At 36.0% G+C, this 23,523-nt stretch overlaps 2 protein-coding genes across 2 annotated transcripts in view; both read right to left on the reverse strand.

Moving 5' to 3' along the window:
- The window catches only part of tmem184a (transmembrane protein 184a), a 16,304-nt gene extending 2,351 nt beyond the window's left edge, over positions 1-13,953 (reverse strand). Inside the window, exons 1-8 of the mRNA XM_028454505.1 lie at positions 13,550-13,953; positions 12,931-13,143; positions 8,918-9,083; positions 7,673-7,763; positions 6,163-6,238; positions 2,810-2,901; positions 1,601-1,770; positions 993-1,187 (exon numbers count right to left, since the gene is read on the reverse strand). Of these exons, the coding sequence (XP_028310306.1) occupies positions 993-1,187; positions 1,601-1,770; positions 2,810-2,901; positions 6,163-6,238; positions 7,673-7,763; positions 8,918-9,083; positions 12,931-13,143 (1,003 nt within the window). The 5' untranslated portion in view covers positions 13,550-13,953. The remainder of the gene's footprint in view (positions 1-992; positions 1,188-1,600; positions 1,771-2,809; positions 2,902-6,162; positions 6,239-7,672; positions 7,764-8,917; positions 9,084-12,930; positions 13,144-13,549) is intronic.
- Positions 13,954-15,346: 1,393 nt separating this feature from the next.
- psmg3 (proteasome (prosome, macropain) assembly chaperone 3) lies at positions 15,347-19,807 on the reverse strand. Its single transcript, XM_028455400.1, has 3 exons — positions 19,676-19,807; positions 16,903-17,126; positions 15,347-15,716 (listed from the first exon to the last, which is right to left on the reverse strand). Exons 2-3 carry the CDS (start codon positions 17,113-17,115, stop codon positions 15,558-15,560), a joined length of 372 nt encoding a protein of 123 aa, XP_028311201.1. The 5' UTR covers positions 17,116-17,126; positions 19,676-19,807; the 3' UTR covers positions 15,347-15,557.
- Positions 19,808-23,523: the final 3,716 nt, after the last annotated feature.

The raw sequence follows: 23,523 nt of genomic DNA on the forward strand, positions 1-23,523 counted from the left end.
AGCAATTTATTAAGCAAAACCAGTGTCTGAATAGAACTAAAGGTCAATAACAGGGTGGTAACCAGAGGTGTAAAGAGTACCGATATATCCAACCACTGCATCGAATTGTGTCACAAATACATAGGATCAGCGATACGAGGGTGTTAGAACAGGTTCGTCAATGCCCCAAACCACAAGAGCGTAGTACACCTCCGCATGAACAAATAGTGCTAACACTACAGTGTATGTTCACTGTGGAGGAAAGTTCTGTATTTAGTTTTACAGGTAGCCATTACTCCTTTGCTGGCAAGGAAAACAATGGCGGACTTTCGCAAAAGTTTTCAACAGGTTGAGGGTGGAGTCCAAGGGTGGAGTTACCAGCAGAGGGGAGGGATTTGACTTGTGACACCACAAATCTAGAAAATTTGAAACAGAGCAATTTTCTCTGTGTTGTAAGACTTACAAAGTCCACAAAAAAATGACTGGACGGATTTATTTCACATTTTGTATGCCGGTGAACACTCAAGTTACCTCATATGTGATCAAAAAAACTGCAAAAGTGGATTTTTCATAACATGTCCCCTTGACTTTTTGTCATATTTGCCAAAGCTGTCACTATGTAAGGACAGCTTTACATCAAACTAGTAGTTTGTGTGAAAAAAGCAGGCTCATTGAGCCCCCCCTGCTGCTCCTGCTGTCTTTGGCAGACTGCCAGAATGCACCGCGACTGAGCAAAAAGAACCAATTGCTCTAGAGATGCAAATCAAGATGAAGGATAATATTTCCTGATGAATGAGTGACTAAAATACATTTGATGTCCTGCTTACTGCGCAAATTCATTGGTCACCAACACATGGGGATGTAGTAATAGCAAATGATCTTGGACCACACAGCACTTAGTTCATAAAAACATTTAAAACATTAACTAAACGCAGACATACTCAGTGTTTGAAGCAGTGCAGCGACTCATATTCAGCACTTAGAGTCGAGGTCAGATATTTCTGCGCGCTCACCTGGTACTTCGTTCTTCTCCTGGTAGACGGTGCAGGTGAAGGCGTATCGGAGGGAGATGGAAGCAAAGAACATTTCAATGCAGATGATGAAGTTCTGCCAGCCTGCTGCCACCGTGCCTGCACCGACCTCTTCTCCGTCGATTAACAGAGCTTTGGGGATGACTCCGCAGCGCTCCAGGATAGCCAGGACCATTCCTGCAAAAAGAACAAAGGTTTTCATCATGATTTAAAAAAATAAAATAAATAAAATAAATAAATAAAATTATATAAATTTAGGTTTAAAAAGCATCTACAATATACAGCTGACATAACAAAATGTATATACAGTACATATATTCACATCAAATATACAATAAAAGTGCAAACATTTTATGGAAATGTTAATTTTCTTTTCCTTTTTGTTTCTGAATTTGCATATATACAGTACATGAATGTACTGTATATAGATACAGGTACATACTACACAAACATTCTGGCAAAAAAGCCAGACAGCAAGTAATCAAATTAAAGAAAAACAACGAAAAAACAAAGATCCTATGCTTTATCTAAAATTTTTTTATCATTTACATTCCTAAGAGAAGATAGGGAATAAGAGTGAGTGCACCTGCCTTGCCAGAATGATAAAAAGATGACGGATTTAATGGTGAGAAATTTGAGCACCGGCTCGTACGGCCGCAGAAGGTCACTTGTTGCGAAGAAAAACAGGAAGAGTGCATAGAGCGCCAGGCTGACTGAGATGTTGTAGATGATTGTGATGTACAGGTAACCTCCATTCACACTGCAGAAGAACAAAAAAAACAACAAAACACAAAAACAAGTCGTACAGCCACTTTAATGACTACATTTCCAACTAAGTGTTTAAAAATAATGACAGCATTTTAAGTCTCGACCTTTTCTACTTCTTTCTATAAACCACGATTTCTAACCATTTCGAGTCTTTCTAAAACAGGCTGATCACTACATTCTTTCAAAGCCTCTCAGCTTTCTGATGAGCCTCAGTGAAGACAGCTGTGACTACACTAAATACTAATCATCATAGTCTTTACACAGAATTTAAAAAGAAAAGATATTCAGAAGAGAGCAATTTGTGCCTGTTAATTTAACTGTTCACATACTTTGTGGTTAGGGTGACTTGATCTTCCTGTGACAAACAATCGTCACAGCTGAATCTTCAGAAGCAAACTAAACTCAAACTGGAGAAAAACACTGGAAAGGAAGTTGAGCGCTTCAGGTTTTATAGCGTTTGATTACCACCACTTTATTGAATATATTCCTCCCGACGCATCTGAGGCCTTTTTTTTTTCTGTATTGCTGAAGCGTTGAAGCACACTTTATTAAATTTGCCAGGCTGCAATTTATCTCCCGTCTTTGCCTCGTTTTAGATTTTTAATACTTATGTTAAGTGATACAATGTCGCTCTTCTTACAATAATGTTCGACACCAAGAGTAGGACATAAAAAGAAATCATTTCCAAGCCCTTGTCACATTAAGGCTAACGTTCCACATAACATCCCTAGTTCATATTGCCAAAGCCTTTGAGTTACTTGTTGCAATATCCAAATTCCCCAAGAAGCTGTAATTATGGCTACAGCTGGGACACAACCAAAGCACTTTAAAAGTTTGAACCCATTACTTTGAGTTTAAATGAAATCTTTCCTTTCAAAAAGTTTCTTTGTCCCTGCTGCAAAGAGGTGATATAAACATCTTGCTTTTTCAAATTATTTCCATGTGCATGTAAACAGCAAACAAGCCTGCTGGCAGCAACATGAAGGAGTGTGATACAGGAGGAATGAGATGCAAAGAGGGGTGGCGCTCACTTAAAGTCTCCGTCGTGATATTTGCCAAAGACTTGCAGGATGATGGTGAGGACTGCCATGATGGGCTTGACAACGCAGAACTGAAGAGTCGCCTGGAGAACACATTACAATTCACAGAGTGAGACATCACGAGACAACAAGCAAGGACACAGGAGGAGGAGGAGGAGGAGATCGACATCTGTTTGCACATCTTATTAGATGGGAAGCTTTAGTGACAGACACACTGACAGCACACGCAACACACCTCACCTTTACACTGACATTACAATACATTTAGTATGCACTACAATGCCTGGTAATCAAATGGCTCATTTCCATTAAGTACAGTACTATCGGCTTAACTACACACTCCTCTCCTCACCTGTCATGTCAGGTACCATTTTTTTTTTTTTTTTTTTTTTTTTAACTAGATGAGGGTTCATGTGACCTCAGTCATATTCGCTTTTCGGATGCAAGTGCTAATCAGAACACTATAGCATCCCATGTAACATTTTAGCAAATGATCGCCTTCAAGTAATAATAAAGCAGATACTGAACACATGGTAATTGTTAGCTGCTGTCGTAAGAATGTGCCCTAGATTATGTTTTTTCAGAGCCCGTAAAGCACGACCAACAGAGTGTAAATAACCAGTTTCATGACGATACGATTCTGGATCGATTTGATTTGATTCAGGGGCCTTTGACCGCAGCTGCTCTGGGGCTGGTTGCCAATATTTGATAAACTTTCCAATCTAACTGAAAATTATTTCAGATTAATAGTGAAAAAAGTGATTAAGGACATGAACAATGGCTTTGAAGGGGCGGGTTTTCAAACACCAACTCCTTTGTTGATGCTAATCTGCCCTTTAACCTGGGCCCTGTTCCGAGAAGCTGGCTCAACATATCTTAAAAGAAAACCAAAGCTGCAGCTTGACTGAGCCTGCAGTTGATGGAGCAGGATATAGCGTTTCAACACAGCTGATATGTATTCGATCAAAGTTTTGTTGAGCTTGTGGGAGAAGAAGACATGATAATGAATGACAGACAACAAAGAAAAACAAATAATTACAGTATACCGTCACAGAATAAGTCCTTTCTGATTTCATTTTCTAATATGAGCACATTCACTCATCTGTCCCTTAAACAGGCAATGTGACAAGAATGAATATATGATCAGTGTGGCAATGCAATCTAAAAGTGTTGTTTTGAATGTTTTATGACTGAATGATTGCACAAATATATGCACAAATGGCAAATAAAATTGTTGATTTCTTGATTTTCTTTCAAAGAAAACAGAATCATTCATCAGAAGAAAAGCCGAATAATCTGTGATCACTATTATTTTCTTTCATTTAAATTAATGTACACAAGTATTTTTTACCGTGTTCATTTTAGGACTAAACAGGGTACAGAAGGAGGGGCTGTCTGTTGCACACTGACAGCACTGACGTCTACAGACAGTCCAGGCAGGACGGTTCATACATCTGAGGGGTATAAACCTTGAAAAGCCACTGAGCATGTAACAGCAGCTTATCTTTTGCCCTTATCTACAATAAGCACCATAACTCTGGGCTGCTTTCTGCACCAGTGACTCATTTGTCAAGCTCTCCTCTAATGACATGCACAAGAGGCATGTGGAGAGAATTTTAATGCTTGCAAGAAATGAAACAGATAGGGGCCAATCAGATGCTCTGCTGGAATGATTAGTTACTTCACTCATCAGCATTCAGGTTGGGCCACACCATGAGTTACCGCCAAAAACAACAATCTTTCTCTATGTTGATACTTCAAAGAGGCGGACTTCATACCAATAGCTTCAGAGCCGTTTCCTGGCGTAAGTGTACTGTAATCGGTGGCATCTTTAAATTCCTTCCCAGACGTCAAATCTCAGCTTTACCTGGCCCAGTTCTTCACTGACTAAGCCAACACCTAGCCATGGGTTTTGACTTTTACCAGTGGTATAAGACACTCTTGTTGCTGTTCCTTTTTTGAATGTGACTCTAAAGTGGCAACACTGCATTTGTCAGTATACTTGATTTAAAAAAAACAAAACAAAAAAATGTTTTGCAAGTCGACCAACAGCCATAGTTAGTATATAATTATATATAACAGTAAGACAGAAATAGGTTTTTAGATCCTTATACACTGAAAATGAGTTTTAGGCAGGGTTGGAGTCAATTAGAATTGTACTCGCATATGTGGTAATTAATTAAAATGATGGCTAGTTATACATGTAATTAATTTAAAAAATCTATTGCTGTGGTTATCATGAGTCAATTGTAATTGAGTTTAGATAATTTACATTGTAATTGAGTTTAGATAATTTACATTGTAATTGTCATGAAAATTCTATAAAAATTGTTCACTTATAATTTAACACAAAACTGGGGAACCATGTTACAGTTCTATGTATAGTTCTACACATATGTAGTAAATAATCATTAAAATATGTTTCATATCAAGCTCTCCCACATTTTACCATTTAATAAAATATTAAAATCTAAGCCTAACAAGGCAACCAATAGATAGGAAAGAAATTAAATGATAGATATTTGTTTTTAGTGTATTTTACAGCTGATTTAGGACCTGTTATTATACGAGATGCTCACAGAAAGAAAACACAAGAGAAAAGTTAACTTTTATTAGGTTATTTATTTCAGGCTCAGTAATTGTGATTAATTGTAATTGTCTTTCCGAAAATACAAAATAATTGTAAAAAATGCTGGTAACTAATTGTAATTGAATTGTTAGGGAACATGGGTAATTGAAAATGTATCTGTATCTGAAAATTGGAACTGACCCCAACCCTGGTTTTAGGGTTCCCAACAGAATACATAAGTATTGATAATGGCATAGAGTTTATAGAAGGTGGCACAGCAGGTATAAAAATGACAATACATTTAACGAGTCTTCAGCTAATCTTGTCCCACAGAAAAGTGTTTTGCAACAAACAGAAATCTTCACATTTAAAATCAAACCGGGCACATTGGGCATTTATCTCTTTGAATTCAATACTTTTTCCTCTTTTATTCTCTACCCAGGCGTTTTGTTTTGAAGATGGAGCACTCAGTTCCAATATACATCATTGTTGGACTGGAGGATTGTGCAGCATCCCTGGACACTAAAAGGGAGCACCGTGCTTAAGAATCACATCATCTGTCCATGTTTATCACCTTCACCTAAATGCTGTTTTTCTGTCTGAAAAACACACACCAATTATAATATTGTTCATTTCATTTGGTCTGGAGATGTGAAGGAAATGGTAATTTGCGATGCAGCTTTGTTTTGTTCATTTTTAATGACAATTCCTGATTGTCAGCGTCTGAGTGTTTCTCAGCGGAATGAAGAACTGAACAGAGATGATTGTAACTCACCTGCTTACAGAATCTTAAAAAGCCAATGGAGTAGCTCATTCCACCGAGGCAACACGTTCCATACAAGCAACTGGATCTGGGGTAGGCAACAAGAAGGGGCGAGTTATTATTAAGCCATATTATTAGTGGAGCTTCATGGATTTACAGTTATGGAATGAGCAGAAGAAATGAAAAATTGCAGCAAGTAAGTTTTTTTCTTGCTTGTATATTCTTCTAAATGTTGGCATTCAAAAACAACAATAATTCCTTAGTGGAGCATATTAGACAGAAGTGCGGATGTAGGCATTTTGTTTACGTGTAACGTCATAACCAAACTGCTTTTAACCCTTGGGGTGCCTTTAAAAAAAAGTAACACTCAAATTTTGCATATATTTTTTTCTGCCCAATTTTTTCTCATCAGATTTTTTTCAACAACTCCAGACCTAACCATAGATAGATATTATATTTCTGTATTTAAAAAAATAAATGTTTTTAAGCCCTTTCTGTCATTAAAAACACAATTTTTTTCCAATGACAAAAATACACCATATGCATTAAAAAAATACAAGTAATGTGTAAAGTGGAAAATATGATATGAAGTTATTACAGAGTTGAGTAGGTCAATTATTGATAGGAACATTGATTTTGAGGCATTATTACTTTTAAAGCTATAAGCATAATTTTATTATTATTATTTTATAAATCGGTAAACAAATACATCTAACAATCTTATAATTTACCAAAGGATTTATACAAAAAAATATAACAGACATTGTTATATAATATTTTTAATTAAAATATTTACACAACACAAAATCAGGCAGTTTTCCTGTAAATAAAAATGTGTTTTCACCATTTCTCTTTGTTTTATTTAATGCTCAGGCAGTGATGCTAAAGAGCATTTTAACAGTATTAGGATGACAATGCTCAGGCCGGGCCACGTGCCCCAGTGTGTACTTAGCACTAGAAAAATGAACATTTAAAAACATTCACATTCACATCTAGAGCAACACCTCTAGGAATATCATTTTGGTACGTCTTGTTTTCACTTAAAAGGATTTGCTGCAGATCCATTGGATCAAGGTACCAGAATGTTGAGGTTTTGACTGATTTAGGAAAGCTGTTGAAATTCCAATAAAACCTGACAAAGAAAAGTGAAAATATCTAAAGCAAAAACACCTTTGTTGGTCCGCAAAGCAACAAAACCATTCATCAGAGATCAACGTTAGTGTCAGTGCCATCTCAGAAACTGCTCTCCTTTGGCTGAGTCAGCGTTATAAACAACCTATAAAAGCTCTGCGATAAAGGTCTGCGTGGGTTTATTACCAGCATTTTCACTGTTGTACTCAAACTAAGATAAGATGATGCCTCATGTTTTATGAGCAGAAAAAAAAAAATCAAACCATTATCACAGTCAGTTGAACAAATATAATCATTACTCTGACTTTTTTTCTATTGCTGTGAACATGGGTTCCTGTGATGAAAATAAGCAGAAAGAATGTGCACACAGAAAGGGAGTGACAGCACTCACTCGATGGGCTTCCCTCGGATCTCTGTCATGATCGCACTTTCTCCTCCCAGATACTCGAAGGCCAAACTCAGGAAATTATAAATGACAAAGGCTGCAAGATGGAAACAAAAGTTTACTTGAGTAATATTTTATTTTCTGATACGAGACAGGAATTAATTACATTTAAGCATTACTTGAGTGAAAAAGTTAAATAATTTCAGAGGAAATCCCTTTAAGATAAAAAAGAAAAAAAAAGAATAATTAGCTCTGCTTTTTGGAACAATAAACACTGCAGACCATGTATCAAGAAGTTTCCAAGTCTTGTGTGTGTCTGCAATCCCCTTCTAATCCTTTGTTGCTATTTAAAGAGGGATTAAATGAAGCTAACGCAGATGGTGTCCAGTGGAGAGTGGCTTCATTGCGGTTTAGCCTTGGCTGCTGCTGGTGGTTTGTCTGTTCTTCCTGATGCTTTGCCCTATCAATCAGCCTCAAAATTGGCGTAATAATAATCTAAATAGTTTCTTTTGACTTCTTCTTTTGACTCTTAAATTACTTGTAAACCAGTTTGCATTGCATTCAAATTTACCAATATGAGTTTTTTTTGTTTTGTTTTGGGTCTTAAAAGTTCAAAGCATGATTGCAGATGCACTGTGCAAGGAATATTAAAGTACAGTTAAGACTTGAAAGTTCATAGTTAACTTGATATCAAAACTACTCAACAAAAGCATCAGTGATTAAATTCTAATCTTTTTAGAATCGCTTTGATATTGCCATAAATACAATGTTCAATGTTCATTCATCAATGGCCCTGCCCTGAAATATTACGCCGTTAATACCCGTGTAGTACCTGCATGACAACAATGTGAGGTGAGAAAAACTTGTTAGATCACTTCCTTGCTCTTCTATTCTTGACGACTGGCGAGTATGTAAAATATGGGGACGAGTAAACAATTGGGAAACTCAAGAAAGCACACTCACTATCAGGTATAACATTTCAGGTAAAATATCTCCTCTAGACTTTAAACCCATTGAATGTTAACAGAACATGGCTATGGATGTGTAAACAGATAAACACCTTATGTAACAATGGATAACAAAGGAGCCTTCTTAGATAGACATACCAGCCTTCGCTAGCAGAATAAGACACATTCTGAGTCAAACTGACAGGACACACAAGGAAAAATACATCTATCCTTACTGGCTCCTTATGCTGTGCATTTATGAAACTAATCCTAGTATGACTAAATGTTAATTCAACAGGCTTACCTTCATAGCAGTCTCGAATAGAATCAAAGTAGACATAGTACTGATCGTTGCCGATAAAAAGCAGGCTGAGCCAAGAGTCAAAGGAATAAACTGGCACGATGAACAGGATGCGGATGATGTAGCGCTGCTCATTGGGGACGGAGTAGGATCGAAGGTGTGTGTAAATCTGAAAAAACAAAAAAACAAAAAAAAAAAAACACGGGCTGAGCATGTTAAAATATATAAATACATTATATTTCATTTATCCCTACAAGTGAAATCCAGCTGTCCAGCAATTCAATCAATCATGAAAATATTTTTAAAAAGCCCCTACTTGTGGAGACAAGTACAGTACACATGTTCATATTGCAGACATCACATAAGCTAAGATGAAGAACCTGGTCATACTGATGGAATTCTCACTAATACAGATTACCTGGCAAGAGTTACTTCATCATTCTATAACTTTGGTTAATTCCTTATAAAGTTTAAAACTGATTCTGACACTAACTGAAAGGTTTATTTTTCATATGTAGTGAAATTGTCCAGTTTTCATAAAACAAGTTAATTCTACTTGTTAAGCAGCACTGATACATGTCCATGTTTACAGAGAAGTTGATAATACTAGCACTGAAATGAGTATTTTCTGCATTCTTTTTGTTTTGAATGATTTAAAGTGAATTTGCACAAAGATCATAAACAATATTTTGGTGAAACATTATTTAGTATCAGCCTTCCCTTAAAGACTTAAACATAACACAAGGCCATGTGACTAGTGGTCAGTGTGTGTTAAGAAGAGCCACTGTGCAGTATACACTTTGTTTTATTTTGTTGTCATTCATATGAAATTGATTGAGAATGTTATGTAATTCCTGTGAAACGGATTCAGTGCAGTCAATAAATTCTGAATTCATTCAGTGACAGACATCATAATGTTTCGTGGATGGATTTCCCTTGTGATATATCGTTTATCGCCGTATGGTGATAATACCGTTATTGTGGGCAAAAATACTGCAATATATATTGCCAGGAAAGTCAACTAAATAGGAAAAGATGATGAAACAAACGCGTAAATTGACAAATGTGATGCAGAGATGTGAAAACCCTGAAACAAAATTTGGGAAAATTGGAAACAGAATAATTAAGCCCCTAAACATGTTACCACTACAAATGTCTAGAAGTAACAGCCTTACACAAGCTAGTAGATCAATTATTCATTGTGGATTAACAAAGTACAGACTGTAAAAGTAATAACGACTTGTAATGAGTCTGGATTTCTGAAAATCGTTCATCACAATCTTTATTGCAATAGGTGTTCCATCCTCTGAGTAGTGATGTCACTTTGAAAAGCATTCCAATGTGTTGTCAGAAATAAAGGTTAGTTTTTTTTTTTTTTATTCTTGCCATCTTTGAGGTTGGACGGCCTTTTATCATTACAATCTTACAGTTATTGATAGCGTTCTGCTACCTTGATTATGATAAGAGTATAGATCTGTAGAAATGTTGGCACTCCCACATAAATGAACGACTTGTACAGATTGATTAAACGCTGTGGTTACAGGCGGTGCAGTAATGCCTGATGGCTGTGTAGGTGCGGTGGTTGGACATTTGGCCCCTGTTCAATTCACAGAGATGCACAATCGAGACTGATGTACTTCATTTGCCTAAAAGGACGGTAAAGCCTGTGTCCATCCTGGCTCTGTTATGCTGATCCGACACTAATTTGTAGTTGTGTGCTGAATAATTGGAAGCAAAGCCTCAAGTTATGTCTGAAAACTTGTGTCCTGGTGGTAAACCCAGTGGAGAGCATTGCCTTCGGCCATATAAAAAACAGTAAGCCCAATCTGTTTCTTCTCATCCCAAAGGATCCTTATTGCACAGCAACAAAACATTCAGCAGGATGAATAAACAAGCATTTATATATATTACACAGCTAAAAAGTGAAGAGGATCTAAGGTCATTGTCTAATGATTAGTATTCAGAAAGTAACTTTCAGAGTCTTTTACCAATTCTCCAGAATCTGAAAAACTGCCACAAGCATATTAACACTGGCCTTGTATTTTATTCCTGACGTGTAAAACAACGAGGCTGGTTGAAAATGTATCCCTACCCTCCCTACAGAACACCCACTATTTGTTTGTTGAATTAAAATTGGTTTCCATTAAGTGTTTGGCCAAATGCGTGTATTAAAAAGATAGAAACCAATTTGCTGCATAGTGAGTCCCAAATCCCTAAAAGGGGATTGTTTTTGGATCACTGAATGCATCACGATGTTCTGTCAGCATGTCACATAGCACATTTTTATGCCTAAAAGAAATAATAATGATAAAACTGTAATTAACTTGAGCAAAATAAACAAATAAGGAAAATTGCTTACATTTGGGAGATAATGCATCATAAATTCCAACCAAGGGATTGGAGAAATGTATTACGTTATTAATTCAATGCAGTGCCACACCTTATAAATCAGTGATAACAGGAAAAAACAACACACTCATCCTTTAAAAGGCTGTAAATGTTATCTCAATATCAATGGATTTCCCTGCTAATAACGCACAGCCTTAGTCTGCATTATGATAATACATCTCTGCACAGTAATAATAATAATAATAATAATTCATTTTATTTAAAAGCGCATTTCAGGCCACCCAAGGACACTTTACAATAAAAACAGAATAATAAAAACAGTGGGTGACTCTGCCCCACAGGAGGAGAGATCAGGAGTGTTAGGAACAGGTTTTTTGTTTTAGTTTTCCTTAAAATTTAGTCTCATGGTGACTATTGGTTCAGTCACTACTCTCACTGAAGAATACAAATCAGTTTCTGTCTTCTGACCAGAGAGAAGTCACCCGTCACATGTTTAACATCTATAGTGAAACATTTACACCATTATAGCTGCAGTGGTTTGCTCCACTTTGTGGTTTCTCACAGTCTCCAGTGGTTTAATTATGTTGCTCAATATACAAGAAAAGTCCATTGCTACCCTACATTGCACCCTGAGTAACTAGTGCTGGGCAATATAAACCATAACGTATATATTCATCTTTTCTTTTTTTTTTCTTTCAAAATGCCGATATACATTTTATTTTTTATTTTATTTATTCAATTCATTTCCGACATGGTTGCATTCACAGAAATTCATTTGACATTCAGAGCAAAATCACATCATTGTTTTTTTTTTTGATTTTTGTCCTTTTGCATGCCGGAAAGGGCGACGGAAAAAAGCATTATGCTTATCCAGATCCGTCCCCTAATTTGAACACAGATAATTTTACATCCAACCTCGTTTCTTCCTTTTTTTTTTTTTTTTTTGTCCTTTTTTATGTGATGTATTCTCGTCTGCTGGTAATCAAGGTCGCGTTATCAGACGTGTTTTCAGAGAGCTCTGAAAACACGTCCGCACTCTTCCTTGGCTCAGGAAGAATGATCTTGATATTTTAAACCCAATAATGTCTTACCAGACAGACAAGTCTGGGTTAAATTTGCTGATAAAAAATGTCAGGCACATTTATTAACAAACAGCTGCACAATATGTTCCACTTTTGGCCTTTTCTCCTCTATGGGACAGCACGTGTGAGTGAGTTCTGTACTGTGGCTTATTTAAGGGAAGGTCTGGGTTAGAACACATCTAGTAATACATCGAACTGTGCTTTTCATGATTCTGAAGAGTAACAAAAGCAGCGACTCCTAAAACGAGTATTTTAATACAAAAACAAAAAAAGCTATAAAAATACAGTATATATCTCAAAAATATGGACAAAAATTGTAAAAGACTGTATATGAATGTACTCTATGGATAATATTAAATACTTTTTATGATGTGATTTGTACTGTGTAAAGGTTAAAAAACATATATTCAGAAAACACAATATATCTTGAATCACAATATATTGCCCAGCCCTATCTATGCCCCCTGGTCCTGAACAGGATAAGCATGTAAATAAGTTAAATGACTGTAGCAGAAGACAAACTGCAGAAGTAAGGTCTTGATTGCGTAACTATGGATGAATATTTATGTGAAAAGTCCAACTCACCTGGTGGCATGTGATGAGCAGAGCAGACCAAACAAAGAACCCTGAGAGGGCCTGAGCTGGCACTGTGGTCAGGAACATTTCACTGACGATGACTGATCCATTGCTTGTTTCAAAAATAGTCATGTTGGACTTCTCTGAAGGACTAGACACAGTCAACTGAAGAGCTGAACTGTTTCCAGGTGGCAAAGCCATGTCTTGAAGGGAAATATTCATCTGAAACACAAAATAAAAGAGTGATAAATACACGCATGGAACGTAAAAACCCGTTTTCTGATGGTTTCTAAATAAGATCCCAATGTATTGATTTGATTTATTTATTTATCTCAAACATAAAACAATATAAAGCAATCATTAGTCATTTAAAAGAGCCCAAGCAATGTTTGAGAAGGAAGGAAGGAAACTTAACTCTTATCTAGTCCTTTCCCTACTTCCGAGTTATTTCACAAAGAACAAAAAAACTGACATTTGAGTAAATACATACATATAAAAAATACACAAATGTAAACAAGAATGTAGATAAATACCTCTACAAACCAGTTCAGTCATATTTAAAACACAGCCATAGGCTACGTGATATCATGGGTTCAAAGGCCTCGAGTTGATAAACCGTTTTTCTTACCGTCAACAAAGAGCTGAGGTTGTTCCCGGTGAAGCCGTAAGTAGCTTTATCTGCTTTAGAGTGTCCTTTTAGGGTAAAAGATCAACAGAGAGCCCAGAGCCGCCTCTCAAACAACCGCTCACTGCCATTTAGGAGCAGGCCAGCGGCTCCATCAACCACCGACACTTCCTTGTTTGACGACAAGTGCCTCTCGCTGAGGTCAAAGTCCTCCCGTCAAGCGCACAAACTCAAGGAAACAAACGTTAAAAATGCTGCTGTGTGTTAAAAGTTAGTCTTCGACACAACGCAATGTGTAGGAAAGCTGTTAAAAAGCTGAAGTTATCCGTCACAGACACTCGGACGAAGCGATTAACAGGTTAGACGCAGGTGAAGCAACCACAGCGTGTGACGTCATCACGTCGACTTGCGACCATAAAGCGTAACTGTAAATTAAAATACAAAATAACTGTATAATTATGTTCAAAAAAAAAAATACAAAAAAAATTAGGCCACGAAGTTATTAGACATATCTGAAGAACATATTAGATTTAACATGGTACCATTGAATTATCTCCTATTGAAAGCCTTTGGTTTTCATTTATTGTGTGGCTTACAAAATGCGTCATATCCTACCTTATATATCATTGTATTAACATTTAAGTGCCTCGTTGTCTGTATATATTTGTGCAAAAGGAAAACCAAACATATATACATTTATATACATTTAATTATACTACATTTTAAGTATATATATATATATATATATATATATATATATATATATATATATATATATTTAATCCGTTACATTTTAACTTTTTTTAAATAAGTGGATGGTTCTTTGACCTTTATTATTATTCTTTTTTTAATATACATATATCTTATCTTGCATTAGATGTTTTTTTTTTTGTTTTTTTTAAATAAGGGGAACAAGTCCATTGCATCCATTCTTTTGTATGTATTTTATCAGGAAATATTAAAGTAAAGTTAAAAGGTTTCCTACAGAAGTCCTAGCCAAAACTAGCAGCCATACAATATAATTTACAACAGATGCACTCAGTTTTAGGAATGTTTTGCAATATCCTATTATCAGATGTTACCTTTCTTGTGAAGATGGTTACAGTTTATTTAATGGTCTCACTGCTGTTGCATAATCTCTTTTGTGTCAAATAAATTGCATTTAAGAAGAAAAGAAATGTATGACGCAAGTTGTTCCCCCAACAAAAAAAAGACAAAGGCCGAGGAGGCAAAAATCTGAAAGACAGGAAATCTATATTCATGGGCTTCTTTGAAACACAATGCAATACGTGACAAAATGCAGTACGTGACTCAATCGATAATAATTTGACTTTGGCATTGCTGTTTTTCAAAATCAAACATGGGTCACTGGCATTAGTTCCATCAATCCTGCTTAATTACATTCAGGATGTTTGTTTTTTGGTTTTAAAGCGAAGTTGCACTGTAATTTGCTGAAAGCCCAACACCCTTAACCTCTAAGATGTAAAACCACATGAAGAAATTAAATAATTAAATAAATTGTTCAGAAGAATTGTTTCAAAAAAAGTTCGAGATATTGTGATCACTGACCAATGCACCAAAACCTTAAGTTTATAATCAGCAGCATTTCACAGGTTAGCTTTAGAAGGCTTTATTAAAGTTAAGTATTAAAGTATTAATACCAAAGCAGATTTGAACACTCACATTTAATGTGAAGAAAAAAAAGGACTATAATATAATAAAGTTTAAAAAGTTGTATAAAAACAGAAGTGAATGCATTGTTTGCCTGTGCTGGGAAGGAAAAATAACAGCAGACATGGCTAGGCTCACAAATATAATGAAACATAGCTCAAGTTTATTAAATACAAAAGCATCTCAATGAACTTAGTTGTTTTGCTCAGTCCATTATGTATGGCTGCAACAAAGTAGGTTTCAAATATACTATGGTTTGAAATATTATTTCCACTGGAAACAATGACATTTAGAAAACTTGAAATGGGAGAAAGCCTTTGGGACCTCTTGGCCACGGCGCCTACTTTCTACCAAACTTTACACTTTTAATAATCTCTTTAATCTGTTTTATGGCATCGATGGAGGAATCCTTTAGTGCCAGTCCCAGAAGAACAGGCCTGTTTCCTGCTTCTTGAGATACAAACGTTGCCAGGTTTTTTGCACAGACATGGGTCAGCGGCTGAAAAGAGAAACCATAAATCCAATCAGAAAAAAAAATATCTCTCAGGCCTATGGCAGCAGTTGATAATATTCACTGAGACGTAGGTTGAGAAAGTAAAGCGAGTTCCAAGCCTGGCCATAAAGAGTAGTTACAAGCAGCAACTTTAATCATTAAATTATGCCATTAAACTGCTTGGTGTTTTATTTCAGAAGACAAATTCTTTTTTTTCCTAATATGATTTGAATATCTTTTTTTTTGAACACATTTTTGCACATTGCAACATTCAGCATTACTCTTAATGAATCAGAAATGGAGTTAGAAATTATTACTTTACGCAGGAGTATAACAAATGTAAGTCTGATAGGCTAAAATAATGCACACTAGAAACCAGTTAGAAAATGACATGGTCCTGCACAGATGAAATCGGTTTTCCTGAGTAAATGAAGCTGAACTATCCAGCCAATAAATTACACACATTACAGGTGCCGGGCTTCTACAGCTTCAGTCAAATTAAATTCAAGACTTTTTATTGCCATTTGACATTAAATCTAAGACCGTCTTCACAGTAAACACAATTGGGGGGGACAAAAATGCCGCGTCAGCTACATAGGGTTATCATAAATTTTTTCCAAGTGTCTAGTGCAGACGGCCTCCAAAATATATGCACAAAAATACACAAGAAAATAGATTAAAATAATCAAAATCACTTAAACCACACAAGATGACTACAAAAATAGCCAGAAATCTATGAAACAACAAAAATACAAAAAACAAAAACCATCAAAAAGAATCTTCATTGGACAGGCAATTCTCTTTAAATACACATTTCCCCATAATGTTAAAAGTTGCTACAAGCAACCACGTCACTGTTTTGCAGTTGGTTCCGCTGTTGTGCTTGTGCGATGTTACGGTAAATTATATATATTTCAAAAAACAAATATTACCATTTATTTTGAAACGTGAGACTAATTACAATCACGAAATCATATTTATTATGTCTTCAAATTTAAGACTTTGGAAACATTGATTTAAGACATTTTAATGACAATTAAGGCCATATTTTTAGATTTGTGAATTTAATGCCTTATAAGACTTTTTATGGATCCACAGGAACCCTGAGTACAGAAATCAATTTGCTAAAACTAGGATGATGTGTTTAAAATCACTTCAATAACGTATGCGAAACATAAAGCAGTGTACCTACCTCGTCTTTACCCAGCAGCACCTTAGTGGAGAATGACTGGGTGCTGATGTCTTTAGATTGGGAGTCAGGTATGACGGATATCAAAGTACCAATTTTTCCATACTGGGTGAGAACGATGAATATATAGTTGCTGAACTCTGTGCACACAACTTCTGTGGAAATCCCATTGACATGTTTCTGTACTTGTCTGGATTTGATGACGGGTTCAGACATTTTTCCCAATCCTGCACAAAAAAGAATAAAAGAAAGAATACATGCAGATATGGAAAAGTACAGTACAATGCATCTTATCTAATTCAACAAGTGCTCCAAAACAGTCCCGTATGCATTTGCCCATTATGCAAAAATGCAGCACTACTGAAAGCTTTAAAAGGAACAAATAAAGCAGCAGGCACTTCTCACGTTCTCATTAATGATTATTATATTTAACTGAAGTCAAGTAGGTGGCAGATGGTCCCCTAAAGTAATCACAAAGACCCATTTACCCCCTCATATGCTGTTTGAGCTCTTTTTACGTAATCTGCAGGCTAAGTGGAGCATGCACGTGTGTGTGCATGTGTGCGTGTTCTGCATTATACCCTATCACTTTTGAATTGGAAAGATTGATTACAAACTTGCAACATTGGGAGAAGTGCACTCAGTCATTGTTTACAGTTACATTTTGCCTTTTTAATCCCACAATGCAATGCACAAAAATGTCAACAAATATAGTGTTTACAAACTTTCTAATGGCAATTTCAGGCTTTTTTTCTTTCATTTTTGCGTAAATAATAGGGATGTAACGATTCACTCAACTCCCGATACGATTCGATTCACGATACGATTCTCTCACAATTTATTTTACAAAATGGGACTGTAGACAAATGATGACTGAAAAATATTCCTATACTCTATTATTTTCCTTTTATTTTTCATTGTCAAAAGAATCCCTTGATAAACTATTCAAAACAATGCAATTTAACTAAAAATAAATCTTGAATTAAATAAATAAAGGAATAATCCAAATGAAGAAAAATAGTAAATAATGCAAAAATACATAATAGTTCTTTTTCTTTTTGAAAGTGCAACTGAAAATGTAATTTGTGCCTTAACAATTAGACTTAAAAAAAAAAAAAAAAAAAACAGTCATTGCACTGTATTTACATCTGATATTTGTTTGGACCAGCAGAGGGCGCTGGTAACCCAGTGGTCGGTTGGCATGCAGATATTCTTGCAGTGAAGAAGAAATGCTACGCACTAGCAAACAGAGCTTATAGAAAAACCTGACTTTTACAGATAGTCACCTAATATTACAAACATTCTTTCGGTGCTAAAGGGGTAAGGAATCATTTATGAACCTGTTTAAGAGTAGTAGGTGGCCAGAAAGAGAGTAGTAGGAGATTCCGCTCGCCGCCTACACTTCTGGACAAGAGAAGGATAAAAAGATAAATAGATAGCGCCCTCTGCTGTTTAAAAAAATACTGCGATTAAATTTTCAGGGTATCGATATGAACCGTGATACCTATGAATACATTTTTAACTGCCTTACAATTAATCGTTTAATTGCAGCAATTAACCAAGTAAATAATGTTTAATTCATTGACCTATGATAGTGTTTCTGAAATGGGGTACACAATGAAACTATAGGGGGTACTTGAGAGAGAGGAAGTGGAAAATTAATAAATAAAAGCATGAAAAATATGGGGTTTAATCTTTTTTTTTTTTTTTTTAGTTAAAAATGATAATCAGACTAATGATGATGGAAATTATCTAGATTAGAACATGAACTGAAAATACAACGGTCAGTCCTGGTTCCACACCAGGCGGGAGATGACCAGAAGTGATAAAATCTATGGAAATAATTATTTTCTGGAGACACTAAATACTGTTTCATTCTACTTATTTATGAAAAGAGATTCTTTAAAATATATGTTATCACACATTTATCCTTCACTAGGCTCTATAGTGTTTTTTTTTCTTTTTTCGAAACAGTAAAATGAAATGTTGTAGTCACAGAAAGGGGGTACTTTGATTCAGGAATAAGAAAAAGGGGGTACTTGAGCCAAAAATATCGTGGTTAGCGGCTTTAAACAAGCTCCAGGTAAGGGTGACAAAGACAAAATATTGTATTTAAGCACTAATTATGGTGTGTTGTTTTATTTAGCATTGTCCTAAGAAAAAAAAAAAAGGTGGCATTGGCACTTTAACTATTACCAGGAAAACTGTAATAAAACATTATCTAACACTGCAAATAAGGCTGAGTGCTGTATACACTAAACATCAGTCTGCATATATCTGATAATTCAGTTTCATTACAAGGTGAAGCAAACAAAACTAAGTTAATTAGTTATTTAGTAAATAACAGTGCTATTGAGTCGTTGCTGTTTTTTTTTTCTGTATTAACTCAAACAGAAGCTTTGCAAATATCAATGAAGCGCCAGATATTCATTGTGTAATGCTTTTAAACCCACTGTACATTAAAAGTCGAATTTTTTTCACTCATCACTCATTGTAAACCTCATTCGGACATCTACCACCCCAATTAAATAACTTTAATATCAACAATTAAGATCATCAAAAGACACACACCCGAGCACAAGATATTTAGGAAAATAATCGCATCGGTTTGTTTCGACTTATGAAATAGGAAAGTGAAAGAAGATGAAACCGAGCAGAATGCTAGGAGGCTAAACTTTAGCAACATGGACCGTCAGCTCCGACTTTAAGAGACAAAACAAGCAAATATATTGAAGCGCTTTATGTGTCTGGCAGCATTTGTGTGAAAAGTCCTCACCTGCTGTTCGTTCACCGCCTTGTTTTACTTTATTGAACCGTTATTGTGTTATCGCGCATGCACCACGACCACAACAGCCGAGAGGACAAGAACTTCCGCGTTTGTGCGTGATGCGTGATGACGTGACATTACGTTCCCACGTGCGTAAAAGAATGACGTTACCGTTTACTTCTTGATTTTAAATTCTACTTTAATGGGTTGTTATTTTAATACCTTTTGAAAGAATAATGAAGAATACAATACAACTAAATAATGTTTATTAATTAATTATTAATTAGTCCATGCATTCCCGGTTCTTTTATAAATGCTTTATCTTCATCTTGATCATTTTATCCGTACATTTATTGAGACATATTCATTTCCCTCATTTAAGTGAAACTATGCTATTTAATTTTGCCTAAATTACCCTTCATGTACATATTTAGTTATCAACATAGAGTGTAAAAATTGATTAATAAAGAATCGATTTTAAACCCAAGGTATCATTAGAGTAGTGGCTTTGAAGATACATATCTTAATCATTTAGGCTTTTTCTAACATTGGTAACTGTAATTAAAGGGTGACATGACTTCTTTTTTTTTTTTCATTTTACCACAAACTCCAGGATTAAGTTATTATGACATCATTGAGTGATTACAACTCTTGTAGTCTTGTATCTGTATCTATCAACCATGTGATCAGGGCAACAAATCAATACAAGATCCAGTGACGAAAAGCATTGCACCAGTTTAGCAACCAGTTCTTACAAAGCTTTGATCCGTTCAGTAAATGAAAAATCACTAGTTTACTGTGAAGCTCTTTTCCTGTGACAAAAAACTGTCAATAACCATCTGATACCAAATGAAGGGCATACAGAAGATCTATTCTCATGTTTTGGCAGTAAATAGCTCAAGCACTGCAGTCACAGTTGGTTTTCCACTTTCTGAAGAGATGAGCAAGTGAGGAATTTTCAGTGTTTGCAAAATTGCTACCGTGACACATTTATTTCACAGGTAGATGTGAGGCTCCACGGAAGAATGCGAGTGCTGCATCAGGCTGATTCGAAAGGAGCCATCCCTATGAACATGACACATTCCCAATGTCAAATAGTATCGGCTCAGCAGAATTGTTATGCACTCTGAGTAGGCAGCTGTGGCTGTAAATTGGTTAGGTCACTCTCTGGTACTCACTGGTTCAACATGCATGTCCTTGACTGATCGTTTGGATTCAAATAAAGCTGCATGGCAAATATCAGCATACAATATTCCAGCATTAGTGTATGTTATGCTGAAGCAACCTGGCATGTCTTGACAGTGAGTTGAAGAGCCTACGGTGTGTTATTATTATTATCTTCATAATTATTATAATTATTTTGTATCTATTGATTTGTTTATTTATATCAAACCAAAGCATCTAATGCATATTAAAAGTAATGTTTTTTTTTTTTTTTTGCATTCTATCCGAACGCAGCACCCCTATTTAGGTCACGTGATACGTCAGTCATTGGCCAGTTTAGGTTGCGTGACTAAGACTAAACCTTACCTTAAATCTAACCCTGACCCTAAAAATTGTTGCGATATTGGGTTATAACCTAACCCTAACCCTTACCCTAAGACGCTATGTACGTGTACTTCGGTAACCGTACCAAAAGCATCGGGGTTTGTTCGTATGGCAACCGTACAAAGAGACACTTTCATTACTATTTTGACAAAAATCACCTCAGAATTTATCAATACTGGCCCGTGTTTAGAGAAACTAACAAATATGGTTGTATAAAATCTAAAAACGGCATTAAACACTTTGAAATGACCTTGTTTTTCCATTATTTAGTCTATTCCACATTTCACGGTGAACCATAGGCATAGCTTTAGAATATAAACATTAAATTAAAAATAATTTTGCTGCTTAGGATATGAGATGTTTTCATAGAATATATATTAAAAAATAGAATTAGGTGAACACAACACAACACATACAAATTAGAGGTTTTGAATTGGTCTTAATTTGGCATTAGAGCAACATTTAAACATAATCACACCTTTTGAATTCATACATACTGTAAACTAGGGCAGGATGTCAGTTTCAGTTGCTGCTCATTGTGTACATTCGATTTTGTGCAGTTTGAGTGTATTTAGCGAATAAATTACAGTTGCACTTTTAAACTGTAATTTTAAGTCTCAAATTGGCTTTCTTGAGAGGTGTTTTCATGATCTCCCTCAGGGCAGCAACTGATGCTGCAAAGTGCAAACACCGGCTGGAATCCAAAAGTTGAGCTTCAGTGTGACGCAGAGAAAAGGAAAGTGTGTCTGTGACACATTTCTCAAAGTGTTGACGTTGCTTAAGGGGTTCACAGCTTCTCAGTAGCTTCTCATTCTTAGGTCTTTATGACTGTTCTGTTGTTTTTATCAGAGTCACACACACATGCAACGCAGACTGTGTCAAAGCTGACTATCATCTCGGGATGTGACTAAACATAAACCACATTGCCCCCAGTGATTGTACTGTTACAACAATTACACTTGTTTTGTGACATCAGAGTTCAAAGCCTCTTGCATGGAGGAATTCAAGTTTTTATTTATCTGACTGAGGATACTCAATCTATGCATGTTTATCGAGGTGTCTTGTTGCTGGAGCTGGCTATTCCTGATCGATGGTTCGCAACTCAACTAGTCTAGAAAACTGGGATGGACTAATCAGTGGTACGTGGCTCAACTAGACTGGAACACTCGGATGGACTGATCAATGGTTCATGGCTCAACTAGTCTGGAACACTGGGATGGACTGATCAATAGTTCGTGGCTCAACTAGACTGGAACACTCGGATTAGCTGATCAATGGTTCATGGCTCAACTAGTCTGGAACACTCGGATGGACTGATCAATAGTTCGTGGCTCAACTAGACTGGAACACTCGGATTAGCTGATCAATGGTTTGTGGCTCAACTAGTCTGAAACACTCAGATGGACTGATCAATGGTTCATGGCTCAACTAGTCTGGAACACTCGGATGGACTGATCAATGGTTCGTGGCTCAACTAGTCTGGAACACTCGGATGGACTGATGAATGGTTCGTGGCTCAACTAGTCTGGAACACTCGGATGGACTATTTTTCTATCCTTTTCTGTTTGCCCTACTGTTCACTAACCCAACCAGTCGAAGGAGATGGCTGCCACCGCTGAACCTGGTTCCACTGGAGATTTCTTCCTATAAAAAAAAAAGGGTTGTTTTCTTCCCACTGTCACTAAATGCTTGTTCATGTGGATCTTGTTAGGTTCTTTCTTTCTTACTATGTACTCTATATTTTGTTAAGTGGTTTGAGATGACTTTATTGTAATTTGCGCTTTATAAATAAAGTTGAATTGAATTGAATTGAATTGACTGCAAAATCCACACCTAGTTCTTTAATCTCCACCCTTCCTTAGAACTAACTTTCTTTGGTTCAGAGCAGGGGTTAGGTCAGACATTTGTTAAGCAAAAATGAACCCTGCAAAAACGCACAGATGCAAATACACATCTAGTCATTTATTATTACCCTGGTGGCCACTAGAGTGCTGCGCTGTCTTACAGATAAAGCTCTCGGCACCAGGATCATGGCACCTAGTGCATACAAAGTAAACCTCGTCACAAGAAATTAACCTCAGTGACTGCTTTATTTTATTCATAATTTATTTCAAATGAAGTAATTCATTTGCATTTGTGTGTTTGACACGCGCACACACACACACACACACACACACACACACACACACACACACACACACACACTAGATCTCAAGGAAAGTTATTTTTTTCATGTATAAATGACAAACAGAAGTACATTAAGCGATTTCTATAATGTGAGACGAGTAATCTCCACATAAAAGCTTAAA

The sequence above is a fragment of the Gouania willdenowi genome, chromosome 8, assembly GCF_900634775.1.
Source record: "Gouania willdenowi chromosome 8, fGouWil2.1, whole genome shotgun sequence".
Classification (NCBI taxonomy): domain Eukaryota; kingdom Metazoa; phylum Chordata; class Actinopteri; order Blenniiformes; family Gobiesocidae; genus Gouania; species Gouania willdenowi.